General features: G+C 32.0%; 1 protein-coding gene across 9 annotated transcripts in view; it reads left to right on the top strand.

Annotated features, from left to right (window-relative positions):
- LOC111001605 (ryanodine receptor) overlaps window positions 1-14,941 on the top strand; it is a 96,558-nt gene that overhangs the window by 5,207 nt on the left and 76,410 nt on the right. For 5 of the 9 annotated variants that reach the window (XM_045629521.1, XM_045629517.1, XM_045629515.1 and 2 more), the window contains exons 2-9: window positions 6,212-6,323; window positions 9,365-9,514; window positions 9,888-9,941; window positions 10,229-10,243; window positions 11,544-11,621; window positions 12,915-13,033; window positions 13,875-13,944; window positions 14,282-14,481. In XM_045629521.1, the coding sequence (XP_045485477.1) occupies window positions 6,267-6,323; window positions 9,365-9,514; window positions 9,888-9,941; window positions 10,229-10,243; window positions 11,544-11,621; window positions 12,915-13,033; window positions 13,875-13,944; window positions 14,282-14,481 (743 nt within the window). In that variant the 5' untranslated portion in view covers window positions 6,212-6,266. The remainder of the gene's footprint in view (window positions 1-6,211; window positions 6,324-9,364; window positions 9,515-9,887; window positions 9,942-10,228; window positions 10,244-11,543; window positions 11,622-12,914; window positions 13,034-13,874; window positions 13,945-14,281; window positions 14,482-14,941) is intronic. The other 4 variants (XM_045629523.1, XM_045629522.1, XM_045629519.1 and 1 more) reach the window with 1 other exon arrangement.

Here is a 14,941-nt window from a genome sequence, read left to right as displayed (position 1 = left end):
CTTTACGATGATTATTGTTAGTTTATGTATGTGATAGTATATATCTTTCTCAGGTTCTATTTACTTTATGGATAAACATTATAACTTTTAAACGGTTTTAAATCATGATAACAATCGTTTAATAATACAAACAGAAGAATTAGAAGTACCTACACAAGTCTTATTGTTATATATTTTCTACAACACCTGCTAACGCATATACCTGTAGACCCTCACACATTTACTCCAATTGACTCCAATAAAGGAAAATGTCTTTAATTACGATGTTTAAAAAAACAATTTACATATTTTAAATGATTAAAGATTGCGTGTTAAACTGTTTAAATAAATAATGTAATTCCAAGGTTCACGAATGCATGCAATGAAACGTTTCGGAAATCCCAAACAATGTTAGCACAGGGAAAGCTTTTGTTTGAATATTCATCGGTCACTTCATCTGAATAAGGCTTTAACTGTGACACATTTATACAAGTGAATGAAAACTAGGTTTTTTTTAAATAATTTATTTCTAATTCATACGGTCTGAGATTACTGAAAAAAATTAATTTTCTTCTTATAAGTTGTTGCTTATGCAAATAATTATTTTTAGGTTTTACCAAGAATACAATAAAATGATGTAGTAATAAGAATTTATTAATAATTACATCAATATTGCATAAATGTCTATTAGTAATTTACTATTATAAATAAATTATATTGTGAAAAGGTTTTAACATACGTGTGCTACGAAAAGTGTAGCAGCATGGCTCATATTAATTTTTTCAATGCGTTACTCCGTATTGCTGCGAGGATCTACGAGCGATCGCTACGGTATGAGATCGCGGTCACCAGTACGGCGCGCTTGCGGTGCGATGCCGCGCGGCGTAGCAACGTGTCGTGTGACATGGTATAGTAATCTGTGGGCCTGTTTCACAATGTCCGGATAAGTTCCAAATAAGCTATTTATTACTTATTGGTAGGATAAATAGTATTTTTGCGTTTCACGACTGTCAGATAGCGCTATACGTCATGAAAAGCGAAGTATATTATTTGGAACTTTTATCTTTCGAATAATTTATGTGTTGCATAGCTATTGGGCACTTTATCCATACATTGTGAAACAGGCCCTGTATGTAGGGAGTAAGGGGTAGTGTTATCCTGATTACGAAAAATCGAATCCATTTATATAGTTAAGAAACGAACACCATTGCAAATAAATTGTATGATCAACAAGCCAGGTTTGGATAAAATCGATTTTTGTTTATTTTTTGTAATTGTAATATTTTTGTTTACTTTTTTATGATCTCTTCATGAATGTTTGCCTATAAGTGTCGTGTCACTTTAAAATGTTTGTGGTTGTTTTAACAATATAACAGTATACAATATAATACATCTAATTGGATGTCTATTCCTTCAGGTGTTCCACAGGGCTCCTTATTAGGACCCCTCTTATTTATACTATTTGTGAACGATATACTATCATGTTTTAAATATTCCAAAATATTACTATATGCGGACGACATGAAAATTATGAAGATAATAACAAACACGCAGGATGCATTACAACTCCAGGAAGATTTAAATCGATTTGAGGATTATTGTTTTCGAAACAAGCTGGATTTGAATGTCTCGAAATGCTTTTGTATGACATTTACTAGGAAAAGTAATAAAATCAGTACAACATACAAACTTAAAAATTCTGCATTAGAGGCTGTCGATGTTATTAGGGATCTTGGAGTTCTGCATGATAATAAGCTAATATTTGATTTACATGTAGATAGTATTGTACGGAAAGCGACCAAAATGCTTGGCTTTATTTTAAGAACATCATCTAGTTTTACCCAAGTAAAGACATTGAAAATTCTATATTGTGCGTATGTTAGAAGCAACTTAGAGTATGCATCACAAGTTTGGAACCCTCAGTATGCTATTTACAATAATAGAATTGAAAATATCCAAAAAAAATTTCTTAAGCACTTGCAATTTAAGGCCAAAATTTCGCTGCCTGATTACAGAGCCCGGTGTAAACATTTTCACATGTTACCATTGTCATTACGACGTGATATTGCGGACACTATCTACCTTATGAAAATTGCTACTGGCGAAGTCGATTGTACTGAGCTAGTGAGTAAAATAAGCCTTCGAACATATAACAAAACACTTAGAATTATGAACATATTGCACGTGCCGAGAGTAAACACAAATTATAGAGGGAGGAACTTTATGGTTAGGGCAGCAAACAAATTCAATAACTCAACGGTGGACATTGATATGTTCGCTTGGAGTGTGGAGGCAGCAAGGAGAGCTCTGGTACAAAATTATTTTAACCAGGATGAATGAAGTGTATTGACTTCATTTTCATTGTCAACAAATTAAATTCTGTTTTTCTGTTTATTGTTATTGTTTTGTTTAACACTAAAATTTTTTGAAATGTTTAGGTACCTTCTTGTTATATATATTCATTCAAATTAAACTATTTGTGAAGATTTATAATTGGCCCATGTTGTTATGTATATATTCATCTATTTTTGTATTGTGCTGTGAATCTTCTTATGAATAAATAAATAAATAAATAAAATGCCGAGCATTGGCAAGCTTATATCAATAAAAAGGTACAAAATAGCCAAGTAACCTGAAACCGTTACATAAATCAAAGGGGTCATTGACCTAATTCCGGTACAAAATGCGACTACAGGAGTCGGAAGTTTCCTTTATGTTTACTAGCAATGGGGCTATTTACCTACTTTCAACATTTTGACAATAGTTATATCTGTAACTCGCAAACTTCGTCACAAAGTTATGAAATTGGTATTTCTGTTATTATTCAGTTTCATCATAACACTTCTTTAATAACAGTACTCGTAATAAGTTATTCGTGAAATGACATACGGATTTCCACAATCCGTACGTCATTTAATTTATAAATTATAATTGTTTAGTTAATCCATATTTAATATATCTAATTGATACAGCATGGAAAAACAAAATTGTCTATCTTCTATCCACTATCTAAATTGTCTTCCACTTTTGCTTAAATTTTACGTTGAACATCAGATTGACACTCTGCGAAACATAAAGTATCTTAAAATAGAAGTTATAATTATAGACTTACATTCTCCAATTAAACATAGCATACTTCAACACGTAATTTTCATCGTAAAAATGGCAAATATCAACCAATTGTTATATTGATACAAGTAAAAACCGGTGCTTAAAGGTGGATAAATATTAGCTGCAAATAAATCCATTAAATTCAACTAACCTATGTAGTAAGTGTATCCAATTAATATTTCAATTCTTTGTGCACATCAGACTCAGATTAAGAGTGATTCTATAAAAAGAAGCGGGAGTATGTTAAACTAACAGATGTTTTAAATAAATATTTTTTGAACAATAGCGTTGCAAGAATCTCTTGTTTGAACACAAATCCAACCTGCCTTAGCCCAGAACCGTTTTAACTATACTATTTGCATGGACTCTGCCTTTTCCTATCCGAAATAGGACCTCAACAATGACCGTAATTTAGTTTGAATTTGAAGAAGGACAAATATTTTATGCTATTGGCCAATTCAAGAAAATAAACCTAACACACGATGACGTAATATAGGTTCGGCCAATACGCTTTAGAGCGGGACAGAACGCATACTGCGTCTGATATCGGTCTGGCGTGATCGGTGACGTAGCGCAGGTGCGTTAGAGTGGGACAGAAAGCATTCTGCGTATTCACATCTCTCTGACGACATTGTCGACGTACCGTAAGCGGGGCCGGTGTAGCCCGTACGCGTTAGAGTGAGACAGACTATATTGGCGCTTTCGTCCGAGTCTGGTAGTGGTAGATAGAATTAATATCAAAGAAAAAAATACTGCATAAATAAAAAATAAATAAAGAATTATAATTCTACAAGTTTATAAAAAATTATATGCAATCAATAAGTTTACCGCGGCACTCCCCGAGTTCCACACGGTTTTTGTTTCCACGGAGGTATATTGTTATCGAAGTCAATACGGTAGGCATTTAAAATAAATTCTTGATCTAGATTCATTTTTTAGTAAGTGGCTTGAAAGTTACTAAAGTTATAATGTTGTCCCAATGTGAACATTCATTAGTAAAGTTATAGTCGCTTTAATTTTTATGTTTATTGTGAGTTCACGGCCCGTCTAATTACCTACGAAACCGACAGTTTGTCTTGCCGCTGTAATTTATCTATAATTAATAATAAAAACTATATGTCAAAAAGGTTGTGACATAATTCATATGTCGCTAGTCACCACTCTCTGTTGTGGGTAACTAGATAACAATTATTCCGTGGCACATGGTACAGTCTTACAACTATGTCTTATATGACATAAGGTACGAGTGTATGTGTGAGTGTGTATGCACAGGTATTTGAGAGTAGCTGAGAATTATTATGATCGAGAAATGTTACTATATGATTTTGCCGAATCCATTATTTAGCTTAATCCTAAGGTCACATAAAATAAATTGATCAAAGTGAACATCAGTAGGTACATGGTTCAATTCTCGACAGAATAGCTATTTCGGGTCGCTAGATGTAAAATATCTATAAAAACAACCATGAAGCAGGTTATTCACCATATTACTGTAGAATTCATTATTATTTCATATCGGAAATAGACGCTAACCAAACATCTGGCATTCAGCCAAAATAATATCAAGTTTGTGTACATAACTAGTCACTGTCTTTAGTAGAATTTCAAATGTTAATTGACTTTTATCAGGATCAATGCTATCTAAAATCATCAAATCAAAAATCATTTATTCATATAGGTAACATAATGTACAAAAAAGAAATATATCTTAAATGCTTCTTATTTTACATTTACTGCCAGTTCTCAAATCAAGGGCGTAGAACGGAAGAGAAGAACTGACAATAAACTCTCCGCCACTATTTTTAATTGCCATCCTCATCCTCATCTGTACCAATTACGTAAACGTGGTTTTATACCGTATATTAAGATAAAAAAAACTCACAATACTCATCCAGCGAGTTTGCTTATCTTACCGAAGCCGCGTACAAATTATTTGAAGAAGTCTATGAAGTATGAGGGTGTGCAATTACCGTCTAAAATTCGTAATATTGGCGTGTTTAATCAATTCAAAAAGGCATTAAAGATACATATCAGTATGAACCTGGTAGACTAAAATTAGAACCGCTGATGGCGTCGTGTAGGTATATCATTCGTAAATATGTATGTGTATTTTTTGTAATAAGAAATAAAGTTCTTTAAACATATATTGTGTGTGCTAAACAGTCTATATAAATGATAAATAAAAGAAGATCCATAATTTTGACGAGACATTAGTAAACTCAGTTTTACGTTTGAAATTAAAGTAAAAATCACAACCATTTAAATTATCCGTGTTGGCTCAATAGCTGTCCTTGAGCATGCATTCTCATTACTCAGCGAAAAGTTTTCATTACAGATTTCATATAAATATCCGCAAATAGAAAATGTGCTAAGGTGAATATAATTTGATAAAAAAATAGGTACATTTCTATTATAGACAGTTTACCCTTGAACTAGGTACTAAAACATTTGCAAATTCACCGTCTGGTGTCTAGACTCGTGAGAAATTTGACGTTTATTAGCTGACTGAAGCGCCATTTCGTTAAAACACGTAATTTGATTTATAAGACCAACAAGACTTACTCAAAGATGTTCAATATATTGCTAATTTCAATTCAATAAGAATTTTTAAATTAAAGCGCTTTCAATATTTGTAACGTGTTATTTTCATAACATTTTATTATGCCTTCTGTTAAGTGGAGTTAAAAAAATCATGATTCACTACTTCAATATACCCTGTAACAGCTGCAGCTCCTTGCAATCTTTTGAGAGTGCTTCTTCATCTATTCGTCTATTTTACGACCTTGATTTCGGAACAGTAAATTGAAATCTAGAATCTTTAACATATTACAAATAATATTTTTATTTGTGAATATTAATTTGATATGAACACAATAAGAAATAAACATAACTTATACAGTTATAACTTGTACTTATACCCTATCATAACTTTTTTCTATAATTTTGCCATTTCTGAATTAAATTTAAAGTCTGATATTACCTCATACGAACTTTAAGTAAGCGAGACTTGGGCGCTAAGTATGACGCCAGTGGGTATACGCTTTTGTATAGTGTTAAGTTCTTATTTTTAGGATTCAATTACTTAAGTTTGAGAATACTTACTTATTTTGTTTTTTTACAGTTATGCATTTCCCGATGGTCTCAAGAACTAACTGAGTGATAAGTACGAAAACAAAATGGCGGAAGCGGAAGGAGGAGCAAGCGAGCAGGATGATGTTTCATTTCTCCGAACGGTAAGTAATTTCCGGTCAAAGCCTAGACATAACATTAGTAAATTACTGTTTATTTAAACCATAATCTACTTTAAAGTCGAACGAAGATATTTCATCGCGGAATTGACTCTATTGTTATGCATTTGATTAATGAGCATATCCTTAGTGAAATTTGAAATCGGGCCTATGTAAACAAAATATTTTTAATATAGGATTCCGTTATTTATAATATTCATTCTTATGAAATAGCCATCCCCCACATACTTTGCTATGCTTTAATATTGTGTTAACTGTTACTTATTAAGTTTGAATTAGTTCAGATAATAAAGAGTTCGCAGAAAGAAAATAATATGAATTGTTGTTTTTTGTCTTGTCTAACAATACAACCATAGAGAAAGTTATAATGAAAAACCAGTCATTATTTTATCTACAAGGTGATAAAATTGGAATGTTGCAAGTAAAGATTAACTAAAAACTACTAAAATTCTTTTAAAATTCCCCTTTTAAAAAAAACTAAATCAGTCCAAATCATTCTGGTTCGACTACAGTAATCATTATTTTTAAATTGTGGTTACAATTTGATAGAAAGAAAACACAGTACAAGAAGAGACAGGCGAGTACTGTAATAACAATACGACTGATTATTTTTTTATTAAATAAAATAAAATATGTTTATTTTGGAACATAAAATCATAATGGTATTACTTATTCCACGGCATTAAATTCGAGCCTGTTGGCATCCCTCCTCATCGGCAAAGACAGAGGGTGTTGGCCGAGAGAAAAAGCCGGCGTAAAAACTCAGGGTACTCTTTTTAAAAAAAGCAAATCATCAAACAATTCTACAATATTTAAAACAAATATAGCAAATTAATTGGAAGTAGCCTGCCCAGCACTAATCCCAGGCCCTTTTATCAACTAGATAATCACTAACTTAAGAGGATAATGTCACCGTGTAAGTTTTTGGTAGAAGCTATTAACTTATCCCAGAATGCACGGGAAATTCACACGAACGAAGTCCTGTATTAAATAACGTAAATGACACATAAATTCAAGTTTACGCGAAACCTTGAGTGCTCTTGTGAGCCTTGACCTGGTTCGGAACTGTGCGAAGATTAAATTGAATTTTGCATGTGAACCAGGATTGAAGATAACCTTCATATTAAATTTTATAAATGCTATACTTAGTCATAAAATATGCAAAAGTAATGCACAAATTCTAGTAGTAGTAGAAGTATCAATGATTTAATTTACTACAATCTCTGTTCAGAATAAATATCAATTTGGAAAACATAATATAATCTATATAATGTCTATACGGACATTAGATAGACAAACTTTACAAGGATTAAGTACGGTGAACGGTTCCTGGGTCATTACAGTGATGTAAATAATAGAGGATTTTAGTTTTACTCTATATTAACTACTCGCTATATATAGAATATAAGCGAAATAATGAAAGGCAAATGAATCCAATAACAGTCGAAGAGAGTGCCCACGTCTGGTTATACTCTCGGAACTTAACTCCGACGACATAGGAAATCGCCACGCTTATAAAACTTAGAATGCCTGAGTGAGCAAAATATACAGGCTTGGCAGATACAATCTTAGTAAAATCTTTTAAAAATCAATCAATCAATCATCAAAGTAACCATAACTATAACCGAACAAATTTGTTTGTAGCAGTTATAATAAAGTCAAAGTTAAAAAAAAATTATTGATATAGGTAAATAAGCACACTTATGAACGTCACAAAAGAAGTTAAATTATTTCTAAATTTACATTTATTACCAGTTCGCAAGTCAATCGGGCAAAAATAACTCTTAAAACTTTCGATATGACTGCTTGTCATCACTATCGATTAACAATAGTAGACATTAAATTCAAATCTCGGGGTCTAATCTTGTTGCATAACGAAAGCATGAGCATAAGACGTATATAGGTCTATGAATCATAATATTGTCGTCAAACATACATCGATGCCAATGTCCCTAGAACTGAATATATTTCAAATGTAAATCTAATTAAAGGTTTTGGACGTAAATCTAGGCTTCAGATTTCTATATCTGTTTCATGTTTAATAATAACAATAATTTATGCCCGTTTAATGTCCATATTTTTATAATATTTTTTAAATTATTTTTTTATATTGTTTAAATTTAATTTAGTACCGTCGATCAGGACCCCTTCGCAGTAAAGGCCTCCTACAGCATTTACCCTCTCCTCCATTGAACAGCATTTTAATTAATCAACTTAGAATATTCATCTTAAGCGTAATATCATTATAGAGCTCTTTCAATTTGGATAAAAGGGAATTCGTGAAAATCACACTTTAACCATTTTCAAGTAAATGTTGCCAACACGATATAATATGATAATATCGCTCTCTCTGTCTAAAAGTTCTAATATATTAATAAAGTTATCTATTAAATGGAATGAAATGAAATAATTTGAAATGAAATGAAATCGTTTGAAATGAAAAGAAATCGTTTATTTGCAAAGATAGTAATACAATTAAATATACAGTGCCACCTCGATATAAAAAAATCGGAGGGGAACAAGAAAATATTGTTATGTTGAGGTTAGATTGGTCTAAAATTCGTTATAAAGAGGTAAAAGAATACTTTGCAAACAAAAGCGTGTCGAAACATGTCGAGACATGAATCACATTATAAGATTAAGAGTTATATTATTGGTGGAAACTTTATATAAAGGTTTTGGGCTGGCAAAATTCGTTAATTAGAGGTATGAATACTTTTTCTTGATAGTTGAAAATTCGTTATAAAGAGGTTGTACGCAAAGAATGTTCGCAATGTAAAGGTATATTTTATAATGACTCTTATGGACAATTCAAGGGGATTACGAAGAATATGTTAAATCGAGGAAGTCGTAATAAAATCCGCACAATCCGCCATATATAAATAGGCATGCAAATGTCAAAATAATTTTTATAATGTCATATAATACAAATATTAATCGTCATATCATCAAACATAATAATCAGTAAGTTAAGTTATATATTAGAATTATGGATGATGACCATGTGTTTGCGATTGCGTTAACAGGAGGACATGGTCTGTCTCTCGTGCACGGCTACGGGAGAGAGGGTGTGCCTGGCTGCAGAGGGCTTCGGAAACCGACACTGCTTCTTGGAGAACATCGCTGATAAAAATATCCCACCAGATCTATCACAGTGCGTCTTTGTTATTGAACAGGTATGTACTTTTGGTGTTCTATAATACACCACAGGACAAAATAAGTTTTACAACCCACAGTAAAATACTATTATTTTATTACAAAATTGACAGTAAATGCTATCCTCTAATCCCCTCCTAGAATACCCTCAAATCAGAGTATACCCTAATACGCTTACCAAATAGATCGCTCTCCGGTTAAGAGTGGAGAAACCCACTAAGCAGCTCTAATTCAAATCGTAATTCTTTCCGTTTGACTAATCACAATCAAACGAACGTCTTTTGTTTTACGTCCGCATCCAACCAACATTTTTATATCACAAAAATGTTGCCATGTAGGTAAATTTTTAAGCTACTTAGTAATGGAATTTAATTATGTAACCCTTTTTTTCAGGCGTTGTCAGTGAGAGCTCTCCAGGAATTAGTCACGGCGGCTGGCTCAGAAACCGTAAGTACAGTCATAAGAGAAATTAGTTTAATAAATTGTATTTGTAAATTAACAAATTGTTTTCAAAGTCCACTTTAAGCTCTCAAAGAACTCTTCCCAAAAATCTTTCCAACTCAACTCTAGCTTATCAGCTATTTGGTATTCGAGATTTATCAAAAAGCTGTTATGATTTTCCTGTAAAACTGTCTGTTCAATATCAAATATTCCGGATAACTATGTATTTGTAACATTTCATTTGTGATTAATTATCTTGTTTTACGTATTGCTTTCGTGTTTAAATTTTCCAGGGCAAAGAAACCTTAGTGAGTATGAAAACAAGTGCCAACGCGGTAACAAAACGATGTTGCGACGAAAATATTTAAAAAATATAAAGTCTACTTTGTTTAAACTTCCACCGAACATAACATAATTCTAACAATTTAAATGTTGAATATAAAATAAATGTATATACTTAAATAATATTTTCGTCACGACTGTACAGCATGATTTTCATTCAAACGAATGGAATTTAATTTTTTTTAAATACATTTTACCGCGCTTTATTCATGCTAATCTAAAGGCAAATAGGCTTTTGAATTAATTTGTTTAATAGAGCGTCTCGTCATTTTATGATTATTATAATTTTTATTCAAAAAATTAAAATTTCATTATATTTTGTTTTTGTTAACAATCTGCAAGCTTACCCCGTAATTTCAATATAATAGCGCTACCAGACGCCGATTCCAATATTGAGTGTGATATTACCCATTTTCAAGTTTCCAATATCAGCCACGCTAGGAACTATTAAGTAATATAGTTTTTCATTGTACATGAGCTCATAAATTATCGTAATCGACACTATTGAAGAGATTCCAGCATATGATTGAGTTATTAAAGGTATCGGTTTTACAGAGTAGCCCTGCTGTTTTGTCTTTCATAACATTTGTTTTTATACAGGGCGTCCCAAAGTTATGCGACTTGAAGGTAAAGTACCTTAAATATCGTTGATAGGGTATTTTACTGAAAGAAGACTTTATATTTAATATGTTTTTGGCCATTCTTTCGATTGGCATCATAAAAGTCGGGGTGTTTTTTGGTTCGATTTCCAGACGAGTCAAGTAGTTTTTAGAATATCTTTGAATGCAGAATTACTAACTTAAAAATAACATAAAGTCTTCTTTTAGTAAAATACTCTATCTACAATATTTAAGGTCCCCTTTCATGTCCCATAACTTTGGGACGGCCTGTATACTGGGCCAGTATACGGTCAATGCATTTGATGCTATAAGAAAAAGAAACTCGCGTTTTTCGATATGTTGTTTAAAACAATTACGGTTAATATCCATTTTAACAATAAACGCATAGGTTTTCATATTAATTACAGTAATGTTACTAAAAAAGAATAATTAAATGCATGCATCTATTTTGTATATATTAAATCACATATTTTTACACTGCACATCATAGATATAAACATAAATAGGTATTTTAAAAGGGTTTTAATCAGATTCATATTTTTAGTAACTTGAATGATCAAATTAATTCACTATTTTTTTTCATTTTATGGCTAACCAAAAAAAGGTTTTATATTTTTATGATTATTTTTTAATTTTTCCTTCACAGGGCAAAGGCACAGGTTCCGGTCACAGAACATTGCTTTACGGCAATGCTATATTGCTACGTCATCTCAATAGTGACATGGTACGTTCTTGTATTGTCTATGCTAAGGGCATGAGACAAAAAAACTCTTTTTAATTGTCATATGACCAAGCCTAATGACCTAAGGTCATGCCTGTCGCAAAGTGTTTTCATCTCAGGCCCGAGGCTTATAATGATAACCTCTTTTTCTTTCTTCAACTGCACTTTAATACGATCATGTTACTTTAACTGGTTGGGCGTATTAATTTTTCATACAATTTGTGTAGATTATACGAATTCTATGTGAAAGTTCGCGCTCAGAATGGATTCGGTGAGCGTCAGAATGGACAGGCGTAGAACGCTGAAATATCGTTTAAAAATTACTTCCCAATTGCTTCTTTTTCATTACTACTACTATAAGACAATTGTTTCTTCAGTATCTTAGCAATACCGTAACAATTTGAGTGACCGTCCATTCTGACATCTGTATGGCTGGTGACCTATCCTAGTGTACTCACTATATTAAATTATCGATTATTTCACAGTTCATATTTTGCTTCCTATTTGCTTGCATTCTGACACTCACCTCTACTAATTTTCTGTAATAAACTGAGTTTTATTACGATAACTGTTTAAAACCTACGTAGAATATGTAGCTAGTACAGTTATAATCAAAATTCAAACGAAATAATGAAGCTATCTTATAAAATACATTCTTGTGAATCTGTTTTTCTGCAATAAATATCAATTAATTAATTACTTGAGTTCTTACTATATTGAATTATCGATTATTTCATGGTTCATATTTCGCTTACATTCTGAAGCTCACCGCTGCTTATATTTTCTATAAGAAATTAAGTACTATTACGATAAATGTTTAATCCAAATTCTAAATAAAGTAGCTATCTTACAAAATAGATTCTTGTGAATCTGTTTTTCTGCAATATCAATAAATTAATTACTTAAGGTGAGATGGACTAAAATTGCTTTTGCCTTTGCAAGATAGCGCTCTGAATTCAGAGGTGACGATGTACCTACTACTTAATTCATAGGTGTTCCAGTTTCGTTTTGTTTGATAACAATAGCATATTTTGAGATAGTTTTTGTACATTTTTAAGTCAAATCACTATTGTAGCGAAGAAATGTCACTGGGGTAAACAAACAAATTAATTTTGTTTCCTCTTTAATGAGACTTAAATATACTTTTTGTAATACGTCAGTCTGGGATTCTAAGTTTTTAGACGGCGTTAATATTTAAGACAGCTTGTACAGTATGTTCGAAGTAATGAATCAGATTTTCTGTTCCATATTAAAAATAATATTCGTTTTAACAGTTTTAACGATTTTTATTTGTAGTACCTGGCGTGTCTTTCCACGTCATCATCACAAGACAAGTTGGCGTTTGATGTCGGTTTACAAGAGCATTCTCAAGGTGAAGCATGCTGGTGGACACTTCATCCTGCCAGCAAACAAAGGTATTCTTCTTGTAATTCTGAAGCGAGAGTTTCCACTAAAGGAGTTTAGAGTACTATGTTACCGTCATATCTTGAAAGTAGATAATCTGCCTTCTGTAAACTTGAATCTGTCATGGAAGGCGCCCTGTATGACAACTATTATGACACAATGGAAAGAATACTTGGTATAGTTTATTTAAATTGTTCGTTGTCTATTTAATTTTGCATTACTGCAAATATTCAATTACTTAGTTTTTGTTATTTTATTGTATCTCGGAAGAGTACCTACTACCACAAATCAGTAATCTAGAAAGGGGATTTTTTATAGAACAGGGGGAAAACGGGCAGGAGGCTCACCTGATGTTGAGTGATACGCCCATGGACACTCAATGCCAGAGGGTTCGCGAGTGCGTTGCCGGCCCCTGGAAGGAAGAAGGAAATGGGTTCGGAAGTACTTTAGTGGGCAGCTGGTTAGCAGCGGTGGTGCGCGGACAAAAACTATTATCTTATATCTTTAAAAGAGCAATTCTTGTATATATATATAATATGTTATTGGAATCTCGGAATCGGCTCCAATGATTTTAATATAAGGGGGGTTTCGGGGGCGATAAATCGATCTAGCTAGGAATCATTTCTAAAAAATTTCATTTTATTCGTGTTCTATCACACTCATGACTTTTTTTCTTTAAATTAATAACTTAAAAAAAACCAGATCCATTTTTTTATTATTCTGTCGGTAAGATCTAAAAACATTATTCATATTTCATCATTTTATTAGTATGTAATTCGTATGTGTAATGGTATTGTGTTTTAAACTAAACCTTTCTCGTGAGTTTATTTAACCATATATTTTTCATCATAGGTCTGAGGGTGAGAAGGTGCGAGTTGGTGATGATCTGATCTTAGTGTCAGTCGCTACTGAGAGATATTTGGTAAGGAATTTGATAAAGCCTTTACATTATCATCAAACATTTTGTTCGAAAATAACATTCTTATTATTAAAGAAGTAATCGCCTACGAATCCGTAGATTTGTAACATCGAACTTTTCTCAATACAAAATTTGTTGTTATAAGATTTAGGCGTATAAGTTTAATTTTTTTAATGTTTTTATGTAGGATTATTTTGGAGTTCTATCGAATTAGTAGTAACTGTTAATAGATTGATAGAAAAATGTAGTGGAATAAATAAATAAACGTGCATAAAAATTCAGAGGAATTAAATCTTGCTCAAATTATATTTAAGGTGATCCAACATTATGAAAATTTCAGCATACAACCAAAGAGAACGAAGTCTCAATAGTAAACGCCTCTTTCCACGTCACACACTGGTCAGTGCAGCCTTATGGTACTGGAATATCCCGTATGAAGTACGTGGGTTATGTCTTTGGAGGGGACGTGCTGAGGTTCTTCCATGGAGGTGATGAATGCCTCACGATACCCAGTACATGGAACAAAGATGGGGGGCTAAAGTAAGTCAATAAATATTTACAAGTGAAAACTTATGTTTAACTGAATTTGCTCTTAAATATTTTGCGCTTCAATATTATATATTTCAATATATATATGATAGTATATATTTCATTATATAATCCATTACCTTGGTAGGGAAACTTACATTAAATGCTAAATAGTATGGTATCAAGCATTTCTTTATAAAAAAAAATAAAAAAATTAATAATGTGAAAGTATCATTGTGCTTTTAAGCAAGCGCAAAAAACCTCTTAATAAATAGATAAACAAGTGGGTAATGCATAATAAAATATCTTGGACTGTATTATCGATTTTAAAGTGAAAGAGAAATAAGATAATGCAGAGTTTATTGCCAGTTCTCCTCATCCGTTAAATACACCCTTAATTTGTGAAAATGTTAATTAAGAAACATATTCTTTGATTGACGTCAATATTTATAACTTGAGTTAGGTACATGAA

The sequence above is a fragment of the Pieris rapae genome, chromosome 9 (genome assembly GCF_905147795.1).
Source record: "Pieris rapae chromosome 9, ilPieRapa1.1, whole genome shotgun sequence".
NCBI lineage: Eukaryota > Metazoa > Arthropoda > Insecta > Lepidoptera > Pieridae > Pieris > Pieris rapae.
The sequence above is the reverse complement of the archived record's forward strand: the minus strand, read 5'-3'. Positions and strand labels throughout refer to the sequence as shown.